The sequence below is a fragment of the Dendropsophus ebraccatus genome, chromosome 3, assembly GCF_027789765.1.
Source record: "Dendropsophus ebraccatus isolate aDenEbr1 chromosome 3, aDenEbr1.pat, whole genome shotgun sequence".
In the NCBI taxonomy this organism is placed as follows: Eukaryota; Metazoa; Chordata; class Amphibia; order Anura; family Hylidae; genus Dendropsophus; species Dendropsophus ebraccatus.
The window spans coordinates 196,137,493-196,153,380 of record NC_091456.1 but is presented as its reverse complement, the minus strand read 5'-3'; the positions used below and the strand labels follow the sequence as shown (position 1 = coordinate 196,153,380).

General features: G+C 47.0%; 1 protein-coding gene across 2 annotated transcripts; it reads left to right on the top strand.

The window, feature by feature from the left end:
* The first annotated feature begins 2,168 nt into the window (after positions 1 to 2,168).
* Positions 2,169 to 8,734, top strand: LOC138786807 (zinc finger protein 572-like). 2 transcript variants are annotated; one of them, XM_069963870.1, is made up of 6 exons: positions 2,169 to 2,212; positions 3,120 to 3,250; positions 5,113 to 5,437; positions 5,924 to 6,099; positions 6,857 to 6,965; positions 7,697 to 8,734. In XM_069963870.1, the coding sequence occupies exons 3-6, from the start codon at positions 5,353 to 5,355 to the stop codon at positions 8,209 to 8,211; spliced, it is 885 nt and encodes a 294-aa protein (XP_069819971.1). In that variant the 5' UTR covers positions 2,169 to 2,212; positions 3,120 to 3,250; positions 5,113 to 5,352; the 3' UTR covers positions 8,212 to 8,734. The 2 variants fall into 2 exon arrangements, with proteins under 2 accessions (XP_069819971.1, XP_069819970.1); XM_069963869.1 differs by having other exon boundaries at positions 6,857 to 6,977.
* Positions 8,735 to 15,888: the final 7,154 nt, after the last annotated feature.

The following is a 15,888-nucleotide window of genomic DNA, read 5'->3' as shown; positions in this document are numbered from 1 at the left end:
ACAAAACTAGCTCCGACTCCAGCCAAAACTAGTTCTGACTCCGACTCCACAACCCTGTAAGAAGGGCTTATATGGTCTTGCCTGCCTACAATCTGCCAAAATCCTCACTGTCCCTACTCCAATACCTATCCCTCAACTACATGCAATACTTAAATTGTAGGAGCAAATAGATGAACTGAAGCATATTCTTCACAAAGAGCAGCTGTCTACCTGTCTGGGAGAATAAGCAGCTAAAGTTCTGGTAGCAGGCCTATTCTCTATATTTCCTGAGTTCTATGCTGTGCTGAGAATAGTTGTAGCCTTATAAAGGGCTTTCCTGTCTACAATCAGCTAAATCCTCATTGTCCCTACTCCACGATCTCTCCTTGACTACCTTAAATATGGCATCTGACAACGAGCAGGAAAAGCAAAGTACTTTGGAGGTCACATGAGTAAGCCAGCCAATAATTGTAGACTCTGTTCTTGCAATGCCAGCGTGCTCCTAGGGCCTGTCACCTCCCTGCATAGTTATTAGCTAGAAAAAAGTGCCAGGCAAGGTGGAAGGAGCAACAAACTTTTACTGGGTTTTTGGTCAGATGCTTGATCTAAAATGAGTATTTCGAATAGTGTAGTATTCTATCAAATAACCATATCCTACCGGCTATTAGGTATTTATCAGGTTCACTATGATATAAACAGCCGGGGTATATAAGAATATAAGTTATAGATAAAGATATTTACACAGCTCCACTGTCTGCAGTGCACAAACAGTACATAACACACATACAGCTCAGCTACATGTACATTACACATATACAGCTCAGCTACATGTACATTACACACATATACAGCTCAGCTACATGTACATTACACACACATATACAGCTCAGCTACATGTACATTACACATATACAGCTCAGCTATATGTACATTACACACATATACAGCTCAGCTACATGTACATTACACACACATACAGCTCAGCTACATGTACATTACACACACACATACAGCTCAGCTACATGTACATTACACACACACATACAGCTCAGCTACATGTACATTACACACACACATACAGCTCAGCTACATGTACATTACACATATACAGCTCAGCTACATGTACATTACACACATATACAGCTCAGCTACATGTACATTACACATATACAGCTCAGCTACATGTACATTACACATATATACAGCTCAGCTACATGTACATTACACACATACAGCTCAGCTACATGTACATTACACACACATACAGCTCAGCTACATGTACATTACACACACATACAGCTCAGCTACATGTACATTACACACACATACAGCTCAGCTACATGTACATTACACACACATACAGCTCAGCTACATGTACATTACACACACATACAGCTCAGCTACATGTACATTACACACACATACAGCTCAGCTACATGTACATTACACACATACAGCTCAGCTACATGTACATTACACACATACAGCTCAGCTACATGTACATTACACACATACAGCTCAGCTACATGTACATTACACATATACAGCTCAGCTACATGTACATTACACATATACAGCTCAGCTACATGTACATTACACACATATACAGCTCAGCTACATGTACATTACACACATACAGCTCAGCTACATGTACATTACCTACACATACAGCTCTGCTACATGTAGATTACACATATATACAGATCAGCTACATGTACATTACACACATACAGCTCAGCTACATGTACATTACACACATATACAGCTCAGCTACATGTACATTACACACATACAGCTCAACTACATGTACATTACACACATACAGCTCAGCTACATGTACATTACACATATACAGCTCAGCTACATGTACATTACACACATATACAGCTCAGCTACATGTACATTACACACATATACAGCTCAGCTACATGTACATTACACACATACAGCTCAGCTACATGTACATTACACACATATACAGCTCAGCTACATGTACATTACACACAGGGCTCTGCTGCAGACATATATAACACACACATCACACACACACAGCTCTGCTCCACACACATCACACACACACAGCTCTGCTGCATACACATCACTTCAGCTCATCCAGCACAGCAGAGTCCTGCATACACTGAGCAGCAGCCCCTGTGACTCCTCCTCCATGTGACTGATCACATGACTGTGACATCATCGCAGGTCCTGTAACAATAAGACAGCCACTGCTGAGGTATGGGGGATGTGTGTGTGTTTGTGTGTTTATTGTTAGATATTTATAAAGCTGTATAAATGAGAAGTTGCCCATAGCGACCAGAGTGCGCCTTTCATTTCTATATTCAGATTTGAAAGCTGCGCTGTGATTGGTTGCTATGGGAGACTGTTTGCTATATCTGCTGGCTTTGTCTGCTTCCTGGGGCAGATCTATGTATAAGGACCTTCGGAATAATATCAATGCCTTCTTCTCCCTTGGACAGGGTAGGCGGCTGCTCTGGGGCCCATGGCTAATAGGGGGCCCTAGGCCTGGACTGCCAATCTGGTGAGCTACTGGCAGCCTTGCGGACGTGCTGCTGGACACTGCCAGACACTTGGTCATTACTCTCAGTGTCTGGCAGCTCCCACAGTCCAGCAGTGGCCCTCAGCTTCCAATTACCAATGTGGCCCCCTTGTGGGGGTGGTGGGGGGTTAACGAGAGACAGCAACTCGCCCGTCACCTGCTCCCCAGCAGCTCGCGCTGGGGAGTGGGTGGCAGGTGAGTTACTTGTGTGTGTGTGTGGGGGGGGGGGGGGGGTTTGGTACTATATGGGGCACTATGGGGGGATTGGCTACTATATTACTATATGGGGCACTATGGTGGGGGGTGGGAGTTCACAGCTCTGCTTGGGGGCCCATAATGCTGTTAAGACTGCCCTGGATGATGAGATTACTAATGGCAACTCCTGGGGGCGTATACACAGGATCAGTCATCTACATCTGATCGGCAGAGATGTGGCTCCGGCATGAACAGCTGAAAGCATCCATCATGTAGTGGTGGAGCCGGGTTACTGCACCACAGTAATCCAGCACCAGGTTATTATTTATTCAGATACTCTGCTTCACTATCTGCACTTATTGTTTTATATCATCTTCTTTTTAATTAGGTTTCTCCTCTGCTGATATCTGATATAGAAGAATATTATCCTGACTGACCAGGATGGAGCGAGACAAAAGCGAGATGGCGGAGACTATAATATCACTCACCCTAGAGCTACTATTCCGGCTTACTGGAGAGGTGAGGGATTCTGGGAGTGATGTCATCATGACATCATTCTTATCTATGGAATAACAGATGGATAGGACTGGGGAGGTGAGGGATTCTGGGAGTGATGTCATCATGACATCATTCTTATCTATGGAATAACAGATGGATAGGACTGGAGAGGTGAGGGATTCTGGGAGTGATGTCATCATGACATCATTTTTATTTATGGAATAACAGATGGATAGGACTGGGGAGGTGAGGGATTCTGGGAGTGACGTCATCATGACATCATTCTTATCTATGGAATAACAGATGGATAGGACTGGAGAGGTGAGGGATTCTGGGAGTTATGTCATCATGACATCATTATCTATGGAATAACAGATGGATAGGACTGGAGAGGTGAGGGATCCTGGGAGTGATGTCATCATGACATCATTCTTATCTATAGCATAACAGATGGATAGGACTGGAGAGGTGAGGGATTCTGGGAGTGATGTCATCATGGCATCATTCTTATCTATGGAATAACAGATGGATAGGACTGGGGAGGTGAGGGATTCTGGGAGTGATGTCATCATGACATCATTCTTATCCATGGAATAACAGATGGAGAGGACTGGAGAGGTGAGGGATTCTGGGAGTGATGTCATCATGACATCATTATCTATGGAATAACAGATGGATAGGACTGGGGAGGTGAGGGATTTGGGGAGTGATGTCATCATGACATCATTCTTATCTATGGAATAACAGATGGATAGGACTGGAGAGGTGCGGGATTCTGGGAATGGATGGAGTGATAGTAATTAGAGATACAATTAGCGAAATATCGAATATACTGAAATATTCGACTTTCGAGAAATCGAATAGGCACTGAGATTCGACTATTCGAACGAATATCTGATCCCATTATAGTCTATGGGAAAAATGCTCGGCACTTGGAAATCAAAATTCGACTACTTGGAGGTCACCAAGTCCCCCATGAAACCTCCCTAAACGATGCCAACACCTCTGGAATGACACTGTGACATCAGGGGGAGCATGCCTGGGTGCACCCAACTCCCCAAAATCGCAGTATAATGCCACTTTTGGCATTATACTGCCACAGTTGCGAACAAAAAAAAATTGTGAACGCTTTACGAACGTTTATGGCAATGTTCACATATTTCGTTCGTATTTCTTGCGCAGCATTACATACATGATTCCAATGTGCGTCTGTAAAGCGTCATGTTATTCGCACGTATCACGCATCATGCTCTACGAACGTTACTGGAACAGTATGTATGACGTGCCTTTTTTCTGGGCTACTGGAACAGTATGTATAACGTGCCCTTAGTGGGCTAAACCAGGGACACTATAAGTCACTTGTACACACAGGGTACTGGAATGAATACACCTGCTGATGCTGTTATATCATTTATTTCTTAGCACTGAGAAGTGCTTTGGATTGAGAGATGACTTTTTCGCTGGATCTTAGCCCTGAAAAGGACTTCTGGGTTCTGTAGTAATCCTGCCTAACCAAAACACTACTAATACCTATCTCTCCCTGCTCCAAGATCTCTCCCTGGCTAGGTTGAAAGCGCATCTGCGGTCGAGAGGCGGGAGCCAAGTATTTAAGATTTGAGGTCATGTGGTTCAGGCATCCAATGAGGGTAGACGCCGTTTTCGCGATGCGTGCGTACTCCCAGGGTCCCTCACGGCCTCCCTGCATGGCGATTGGATTTTAAAAAAGCGCCAACTGCAATGGGAGGGCTTTCAAATGTTTCCTGTGTATTCGCCTCACTACTGGATTGAATTCGAATCTTTTGAATACCGCAATATTCCATCGAATACCATCTCCATCGAATCGTATTCGCTCATCTAATAGTAATGTGTCTCTCCATACACAGGATTACACAGTAGTAAAGAAATCTTCTAGTGGGCGCTGCAGGGCCCCTGTGTGTGAAGAGAAGGTTCTGGAACTCACCAACAAGATGGTGGAGCTGCTGAGTGGAGAGGTGAGACTGTGGCTGCTGGGAATGCTGGGACATTATACAGTAACACCACTGGAGGGGTGGGGGGGATGACTGTGTGATCATTGTGTGTGTCAGGTTCCTATAAGGTGTCAGGATGTGGCGGTCTATTTCTCCATGGAGGAGTGGGAGTATGTAGAAGGACACAAGGATCAGTACAAGGATGTGATGCTGGAGGATCAGCAGCCTCTCCCATCAGCAGGTAATAGACAGGACTATATACACACCTCCTCTCTGTATTATCTGGATGGAAAGAATGAATTCAGTCTCTGTATGTGTTCCCTCCAGTCAGATCCAGTAAGAGAACAGCACCAGAGAGATGTCCCCGTCCTCTTCTCCCACAGGATCTGGTAGATGGAGATGTTCCCTATGATGTGTACATCCCTCTGGTCAGATCCAGTAAGAGAACAGCACCAGAGAGATGTCCCCGTCGTCTTCTCCCACAGGATCAGGATCAGGTAGATGGAGATGTTCCCTATGATGTATACATCCCTCCGGTCAGATCCAGTAAGAGAACAGCACCAGAGAGATGTCCCCGTCCTCTTCTTTCACAGGATCAGTACAAGGATGTGATGCTGGAGGATCAGCAGCCCCTCCCATCAGCAGGTAATAGGACTATATACACACCTCCTCTCTGTATTATCTGGATGGAAAGAATGAATTCAGTCTCTATATGTGTTCCCTCCAGTCAGATCCAGTAAGAGAACAGCACCAGAGAGATGTCCCCGTCCTCTTCTCCCACAGGATCAGGATCAGGTAGATGGAGATGTTCCCTATGATGTGTACATCCCTCCAGTCAGATCCAGTAAGAGAACAGCACCAGAGAGATGTCCCCGTCGTCTTCTTCCACAGGATCAGGATCAGGTAGATGGAGATGTTCCCTATGATGTGTAGATGTGAGGCTCTGGCTCTCGGTCCCGGTTTTTCCTACACTATTATATGGATGATACTTGTATAATGAGGCTGCAGAGATAATATAGATATAGTAATATAGAGCAATGTGATACATGATATAAATGTCTCTTAGCCACCAATACTGGATTATACAGACTGTGACCAATCTGCAGCCACACAACAACCTATTTACTATAGTAGTGACTACATCGGGTACCAGGATACTGCATATATCTGTCATTAAAGGGAACCTGTCACCCGACATTACGGCGCAGAGCCCGCCCGACCCTCTGGTGCAGCCCTGGATACTTACCCTTTCCTGCAAGTCCCGCTCCTGGACCCGGGCGAAGATATCGGCGCCGGAAGGTGAGCACACGCTGTATGCAAATTACCAGAGATGAGTCCAATGCCCATAGAGAATGGCTGGAGCCGTCATTCTCTATGGGCGTTGGACTCATCTCTGCAGTGCGCACGCACGGCTTCCGAGGGCGAGAACTCCGTCCCGGGTATGGGTCCAGGAGCAGGACTTGCAGGAAAGGGTACGTATCCTGGGGCTCCACTGGGGGGTCGGTCGGGCTCTGTGCCGTAATGCCGGGTGACAGGTTCTCTTTAAATATTTCTATTCAGTATATAAAAGACCTGCAGCTATGCGTCTCTGATAACTCCTCCTGTCATCTCATTTTTGGCTCTCATACTTATTTATTATCTTTTCTGATGACTTTTACAGCTTATTAACCATGGTGACAATCTCAATGATATCAATTCTATAAATGTAATAATAAAAGAAGAGCCAGATGACAGCAGTGATGAGCAGTATAAGGAGGACATCACTACAGGTAACTGCCCAGGTGAGTAGTGACCACTAAATGCAGAGAAAAGTCCCACAGTCACACTCACAGTCCCTCAGTCACCAGCTGTAATTATTCTGTATGGGATATTATAAGCTCTAGAATATTTGACATGCAGGTGTATGGGCTCCCTTACATCCTACAGGGCTGGGCAATTAATCACATTAGTTTGATTAATTTGCCCAGAATTTCGGAATCGATTCGATTTTTTTGTGAAAAATTGCAGGCGGAGAGGTACGGGGTGGTCAGTGTGATGCGGTTAGGAGTAGGACTGGCAGTGTGGTGCTGTGAGGTGTGGGATGAGCTCCCCTCCTGGCCGCACATGGAGGCCCCCGGTCTCTAAAGAGGAGGAGGCCGCAGGGACAGCTGAGTTTGGGTGACTGGGGCAGAGGTGATAGCATCACTGCTAATACTGGAGCTGTTCAGCAGGATCAGGGGTATGCACTGCGTCCTCTGATCTCACGGTACAGCTGCAGTAACTGCAGCGATGCTATCACCTCTGCCCCAGTCACCCGAACTCAGCTGTCCCAGGGACCTCTGTTTGCAGCTGGGAGGATAACGTGTGTGCCCGCGGTGAGAAGAGGAGGAGGGGTATACTAGGTATGTACCACATTGCCCAGCCCTAAATAAAGGTATAAAACTATAAAGCCTCTTAGTCCTGAGATCATAGGGAAGTAATGTCCGACAACCAATATGCTGTACTCTTTTATCCTTGGCAGATGAGCGTACCTGGAGATCAGAGGGACATCAGATATCTCCAGATATTACAGCAGATGGTCAGATCACACAAGATACATATGAAGAACATTCTATTACCCCAGATATACCCACGACCTCTCACAGCAATGATCTGTATTCCGATCCTTTTATACCATTCCTGTCTCCTGATTTATGGCAGTCGTTTAATTCGACTCACGAGAAGCCGTTTTCATGTCTCGAATGTGGGAAATGTTTCAAACAGAGATCGTATTTAATTATCCATCAAAGAACTCATACGGGGGAGAGGCCATTTTCGTGTCAAGAATGTGGGAAATGTTTTAAACAGAAATCCCATCTTGTTGAACATCTAAGAACTCACACAGGGGAGAAGCCGTTCGTATGTCCAGAATGTGGGAAAAGTTTTGCTTACAGACCAAAACTTATGAGGCATCAAAAAATTCACATAAAGGAGAGAAACCCATATTTAGCGATAAATTTCTGCGATGCCCCACGACGATATCGAAAAAGAAAGTAGTCTCTGTATACGGCAGCTATGTAGTAACCACATGCACTGGAGATTTATTGTTAATAAATGTTCATACTTTAAACTTAGTCCCTAAACCCATTGCTAGTTTTATGTCAGGGAAAAATGTAGTGATGTACAGTTATGATGCAAGCACATGAAGAATAGCTGGAAGAAAGATGCGGCACTCACCAGGTCTTTCTCCATTTAACAATAAGCATGGCACTACATACAGGGAGATCTATAGTTGTTGAAGGGGCAGAAGCAGCTGTTTCTTGGGTAACTCCTCCTTGTGACAGGTGACCCAATAGCTTCTGATTGGGTAGTCAAGGCTCTGTGGAATTGGTCACTTGCTATGTGTATAGGCAAGCAGTCTTAAAGGGGTACTCTGGCGGCCTGCTCCGAAATCGTAAATGCCAAGAACCTTTTTTTTTATTTTTATAATGTGTATGTTTATAGCTTTCGTTTCTTCTTGTGTCTTCCTTTGTAATAAGTTTTTTTTATTCATTGAGTAAATATAAAAAAATCCCGATAATTTAAAGGATTCATCTCTTTTTCTTTTTTACTTATTGATTGTGAATAAACTTATTTATTTGCACAATTCTAGAAGTCATTGTAAAACACTTGCGCCCAGACTTATCGACTCTGCGCCAGGGGAATGCTTCAAAACAATTGCAAAGCTCCTGTCCTACGCAAAAATCTGTGACTATTTTTGAGTATTTGCCTGGCACAACCCTGTTCTCTTAAAGGGGGCACGGACAGGTGGGGTCTCCTCCTGCAACTGTAAATCTACCCCTCCTCCAGAAGAGAGTATCTGGGACTTTGTAACTGACCGCCTCTTCTGAGGACAGTCCATCAATATCTGGTCTGTGGGATTGGTTGTTTGATTGACTGATGTCAATGGGCCAGAAGCCTTGGCCCATTCATTGTGTAGTGAGTAGAGATGAGCCTGACTGATTGCTCGGCATTTAAATACCGGTGGCTGACGAAGCTGGATGCAGTCCCAGGGAGTGCGGGAAACTATGGATACAGCCATGTGACCTTAATAGGCCATATGAGTGATCCCTTTACGTAGTCAACAAATGGCGTCGGTCAGTGAGATCAGCGCTCATTGTTTGCCTATAGTCAGCCTATGTAAGAGAATGCTGGGAGAAAGAAGCTCAAAGCGGCTCCTTCAACCTTTCATGCCAGATGACATCCTGACTAGATCGCGCTGGCTACCGGCTTCCCGGATGGAACAGAGGTCTCTGCCTGAATGGATACAAGGACATCAGAGCCTCCCTGCAGGAGGTGAAGACGGAGCCCCGGTATTGTATCCACACTCCCTCCCCCACACACCTTTGGACCCCTGGATAATCTCCCCACATGCACACTCAGACTCCATGGTAATCTCCCCCCCCCCCCACATGCACACTCGGTCCCCCTGATAATCTCCCTCCCACCCTTCATGCACCCTCGGATCTTCTGATAATCCCCCACCGCACATAAACACTCGTACCCCCTCATAGTCCCTCCCCCACAAACATTTGGACTCCTTGATAATCTCCCTCCCTCCAACATGCACACTCAGACCCCCGGGTAATTCCTCCCCCCCACATGCACACTCAGACCCCCTGGTAATTCCTCCCCCCCCCCCCACATGCACACTCACATTCCCTGAGAATCCCCTTCCCACCCCACATGCACACTCGAATCCCCTGATAATCTCCCACACACACACACACTCGGTCCCCCTGATAATTTCCCACCCCACATGCACACTCTGACTCCTGATAATCCCCCCCCCCCCCACATGCACACTCAGACCCCCTCATAGTCCCTCCCTGACACACTCGGACCCCTTGATAATCTTCCTTCCCCCACATGCACATAGAGACCCCCTGATTAGAGATGAACGAACAGCAGAAAATCTTAGGTTCTATAGAACTCAAACCTTGTCGAACCTTCCGCATTTGATTCCCGATGCCTTTCTGGTCCGTGGGGAAGAAGGAGACAGCCCGGGTACCGCCTGGAATTCCGGGATTCAGCCTAGGTAATAGCCTAAGTAATAGGCTGTATCCCGGAATTCCAGGCGGTACCCGGGCTGTCTCCTCCTTTCCCACGGAACGGGAAGACATCGGGAATCAAATGCGGAAGGTTTGAGAATGTTCGAGTTCTATAGAACCTGCAAAATCGTGAGGTTCGATCAACTCTAACTGCTGCCTCATAGAAACCCTGAGAAACCAGCAGATGGAAGATAGCTCCACCCACACAAGAGACTGGTCACATGGGCATGATGTCATCAAAGGTCCTTTACACCTACCTCTGGCAACTACATTCTAGCCTCCACCGTAAGCTGTGCCGATATAGAAATATACATATAGAGAGAGAGAGAGAGAGAGAAAGTCTCTCTTTGAGTCTTTGTGACTCATGGCCTCTTCTCCGGACAGGCCATCAATATCTGGTCTGTGGGACGTCAACCCTGACACCCCTGCTGATCGGCTGTTTGGCAGAACGGCTGCTCCTGGATGTACACTAGAGGGATAGGGACAGAGAGGAGAGGAGAGAAATACAGAGAGATAGGGACAGAGAGGAGAGGAATACAGAGAGGAGAGGAGGGAAATACAGAGAGATAGGGACAGAGAGGAGAGAAATACAGAGATAGGGACAGAGAGGAGAGAAATACAGAGAGATGGGGACAGAGAGGAGAGGAGAGAGATAGGGACAGAGAGGAGAGAAATACAGAGAGATAGGGACAGAGAGGAGAGAAATACAGAGAGATAGGGACAGAGAGGAGAGAAATACAGAGAGATAGGGACAGAGAGGAGAGAAATACAGAGAGATGGGGACAGAGAGGAGAGAAATACAAAGAGATAGGGACAGAGAGGAGAGAGATAGGGACAGAGAGGAGAGAAATACAGAGATAGGGACAGAGAGGAGAGAAATACAGAGAGGAGAGGAGGGAAATACAGAGAGATAGGGACAGAGAGGAGAGAAATACAGAGAGGAGGGAAATCCAGAGATAGGGACAGAGAGGAGAGACATAGAGAGAGAGAGATAGGGACAGAGAGGAGAGAAATACAGAGATAGGGACGGAGAGGAGAGAAATACAGAGATAGGGACAGAGAGGAGAGACATAGAGAGAGAGAGATAGGGACAGAGAGGAGAGAAATACAGAGATAGGGACGGAGAGGAGAGAAATACAGAGATAGGGACAGAGAGGAGAGACATAGAGAGAGAGAGATAGGGACAGAGAGGAGAGAAATACAGAGATAGGGACGGAGAGGAGAGAAATACAGAGATAGGGACAGAGAGGAGAGAAATACAGAGAGATGGGGACAGAGATGAGAGGAGAGAAATACAAAAAGATAGGGACATAGAGAAGAGATAGAGATACAGAGAGATAGGGACGGAGAGGAGAGAAATACAGAGAGATGGGGACAGAGATGAGAGGAGAGACATACAGAGAGATAGGGACATAGAGAAGAGAGAGAAATACAGAGAGATAGGGACATACAGAGAGATTGCTCAGCTGAGCAGAGTTTAGCTCAGGCTGAGTGGCAGACGTTCCTGCCACCGAGCTTGCAGCCTTTACATGTGGTTGTTATCAGGACTCAGGAGTCCAGACCAATCATGTTCTGGTCCGGGCTCTTGGTCCTGTATTTAAAGAGCCAGCGGCCATTTCTTGATCGCTGGCTATTAGGTTAATACCCTGGTCCCAGCTTCCCCCTGTCTATTCCTGCGATCCCGTCCTAACTCCCTCTGCTTGCTCAACTTGTTATCCAACCTCCCGCCTGATCTTTGACTATCTGATTCTTTGCTGACTTTGTACTGTGTTGCCCGACTGGTTCTGACTTGGCTTGTTCACTATCCAATATTGTGTCTCAATAATTGTCTGTCTCATTCTGTGTTTCACATACTCAATATAGGGAACGTCTTTGTGGTTGTCCGCATCTGCCTAGGGCCGATTGAGGCAAGTAGGGACAGTGGGTGGGTTCAGACCTAGGGGGCACTGTCTTGTCCTGTCCGTACCTTCCAGTCCAGACAGAATAGCCAGCTAAACTGTTTGCCTCACGGACAACATGAACGCCATGACCAACATAGTGGACCAGATGCAGCGGCTCAACACTATGGTACAGGAGCTGGCTGAAAGAGTCCAAGAGCAGGAGACAGCCCTCCGACAGCTTACTATGACCTCCCCGGCACCTCCTGAGCCGCCCGTCCAGCTCCCAGAAAAATTTAAGGGGGACAGGAGAAGCTTCCGCACCTTCCGGGAGGGATGTAAGTTGTTTTTTAGGTTACGTCCTCGCTCCTCTGCAGATAAGGCTCAGAAGGTGGGCATAGTTAAGTCCCTTCTCCAGGGGCCGTCTCAGGAATAGGCCTTTTCCCTGCCACCTGACTCTCCCGACTTACTGACAGTTGACCAGTTCTTATCGGCATTAGGCTTACTTTATGACGACCCTGACAGTGCAGCCAATGCCGAGCGTCAGCTGACTATGTTAAAGGGGTTGTCCGGCGATAAAAAATTATTCACAGAATAACACACATTACAAAGTTATACAACTTTGTAATGTATGTTATGTCTGTGAATGGCCCCCTTCCCCGTGTTTCCCCCCACCCACGCTAGACCCGGAAGTGTGGTGCATTATACTCACCGCATATCGTGTCGTCCACGGTCTCCGATCGTCAGCAGTGACGTCTTCTTCGGGAGCTTGGCGGATCTTCCCGAGTGCCGGCCACCCTCTGCAGCGTCATCCGAAGCTCAGCCGCGATTGGCTGAGCATAACTGTGCTCAGCCAATCGCGGCTGAGCGGCTGATGACGCGGCCACGTCATCAGCTGCTCAGCCGCGATTGGCTGAGCACAGTTATGCTCAGCCAATCGCGGCTGAGCTTCGGATGACGCTGCAGAGGGCGGCCGGCACTCGGGAAGATCCGCCAAGCTCCCGAAGAAGACGTCACTGCTGACGATCGGAGACCGTGGTCGGCACGCGAGAGGTAATGTATAGCGCACCACACTTCCGGGTACACGGGTGGGGGTGGTGGGACACGGGGAAGGGGGCCATTCACAGACATAACATACATTACAAAGTTGTATAACTTTGTAATGTGTGTTATTCTGTGAATAATTTTTTATCGCCGGACAACCCCTTTAAGACAGGGCAAACGTCTGGTGGAGGACTACTGCTCAGAATTTAGGCAGTAGAGCAGCCCTTCCACTTGGAACAACTCTGCCCTCCGATTTAAGTTCCTAGCTGGACCGTTTGAAATACCTGTGCGGTGGACGGATTGCCTCCCCACAGACCATATGGCTGTTCGATTGATTTAATTCCCAGTGCCAAATATCCCACGGGATGTATATTCAACTTGTCCTGTCCTGAGAGGGAAGCCATGCAGGAGTATATAAATGATAGTCTACGTAAGCGCCATATTCACCCCTCCTTCTCTCCTTTGGGGCGGGATTCTTTTTTGTGGGCAAAAAAGACAGTGGGCTTTGGCCCTGTATCGACTATAGAGAATTAAACAAGATCACGGTTAAGAACCAGCACCCGCTACCTCTTATCCCGTACTTGTTTAACCAGATTGTGGGAGCTAGATGGTTCTCAAAGAGTGATTTACAGGGAGCATATAATCTAATTAGAATTAGGGAAGGTGATGAATGGAAGACCGCCTTCAATACCCCAGAGGACCATTTTGAATACGTTGTTATGCCCTTTGGGTTATGTAATGCCCCGGCGGTCTTCCAACATTTTGTTTATTATATTTTTCGTGATCACCTACGTCGCTTTCTTGTTGTATGTATATCTTTACATTTTGATTTTCTCTCCCGATTGGGCTTCTCACATTCTGCATGTCCATACAGTCATGGAGCTTCTGAGACAAAATAATCTCTGTGCCAAGTTGTTGAAATGCTAGTTTGGTATCCAGGAGGTCTCATTTCTAGGGTATAGAATAACCCAAAACTGGTTTGGTATGGACCCCTGAAGCTATCATGACATTCGACAAACTTAGGCGATGTTTCTCAGAGGCTCCAGCGCTGGACAGCCGGACTTTGAGCATCCTTTGATTGTGGAGGTGGACGCATCCGAGGTGGCGGTAGGAGCGGTCTTGTCTCAAGGATCAGCCACTCTTACCAACCTCCATCCTGTTGCATTCTTTATCTCTTTGTCCTTCTCGTCTGCCTTCCATCCTCAGTATCAACCAGTCTCTAGAGCAGTTTCTGAGGTGTTTCGTGGCTGATGCCCAAGACAAATGGAGGGACTTTATTTCGCTAGCAGAGTTTGCCCTAAACAATCATGAGCAACGTTCAATTAAAATGTCATCGTTCTTTTGTAATTATGGTTTTAACCCCAGGTATTCCTCCATTCATTCCGCCGAATCTGTGAACGCCTCAGCCAAAGCCATATTTTCAAAACTGTGCAGTTTTGGCCCAAGCTCATCAGAGCTTGATTAAAGCCCAAGACCTATACCAAAAACATGCTAAAAAAACGCATACCTGGCAATCAGTACATATTAGGTGAAAAGGTCTGGCTCTCTACTAGGAACCTAAGATTGAGGGTGCATTCCAGTAAACTGGCACACAAATATATTGGTCCATATACCATTGTGGAAGTTATTAATCCTGTTACTTTTAGATTAAAACTGCCTGCATCACTCAGGATTCATCGTGTATTTCATAAACCTCTCCTAAAAAAAAATGTTCCCCCGGTGTCTCTGTCGCCTCCCCCTTCTTCTCTGGTCATCCAGGGTGAGCTGGAGTACGAGGTGGAAAATATTTTAAATTCTCGCTGGGTACAGGGTTCCATACAATACTTGGTCTACTGGAAAGGTTTTGGCCCAGAAGAACGTACGTGGGTTTCTGGTAAAGACATGCATGCCCTACGTCTGGTCCGGCAATACCATGCACGCAATCCCTCCAAACCTGGTCCATTGGTTAAGGGTCCTAAGGCCCCACCTGAGGGGGGGGGGGGGGGGTTAATGTCAGGAACTTACCTGACTGGGATCCGGTGACGCTTTCAGCCTCCGGGCCGTCTTTCTGGCCGGGGCCGCGTGACGTCACAGAGACCCTACGGTGTCCCTGGTTACCAGCGGCACCGCGGGCTCCAGTGACATGCGGACGCTCAGCTGAGCAAAGTAGAGCAGAGTTTAGCTCAGGTTGAGTGGCAGATGTTCCTGCCACCCAGCTTGCAGCCTTAACATGTGGTTGTGAGCAGGACTCAGGAGTCCAGACCAATCATGTTCTGGTCCGGGCTCCTTGTTCTGTATTTAAAGAGCCAGCGGTCATTTCTTGATCGCTGGCTATTAGAATAATACCCTGGTCCCAGCTTCCTCTTGTCTATTCCTGCAATCCCTGTCCTAACTCCCTCTACTTGCTCGACTTGTTATCCGACCTCCCGCCTGACCTTTGACTATCTGATTGCTGACTTGGTACTGCATTGCCTGTTTGGCTTGGCTTGTTCACTATCTGATATTGTGTTTGTCTGTCTCGTTCTGTGTTTCACATACTCACTATAGGGAACGTCTTGTGGTTGTCCGCGGCTGCCTAGGGCCGCTTGAGGCAAGTAGGTAGGGACAGTGGGTGGGTTCAGACCTAGGGCCCACTGTCTTGTCCTGTCCATACCTTCCAGTCCTGACATACAGCTCAGCTACATGTAGATTACACATATACAGCTCAGCTACATGTACATTACACACATATACAGCTCAGCTAC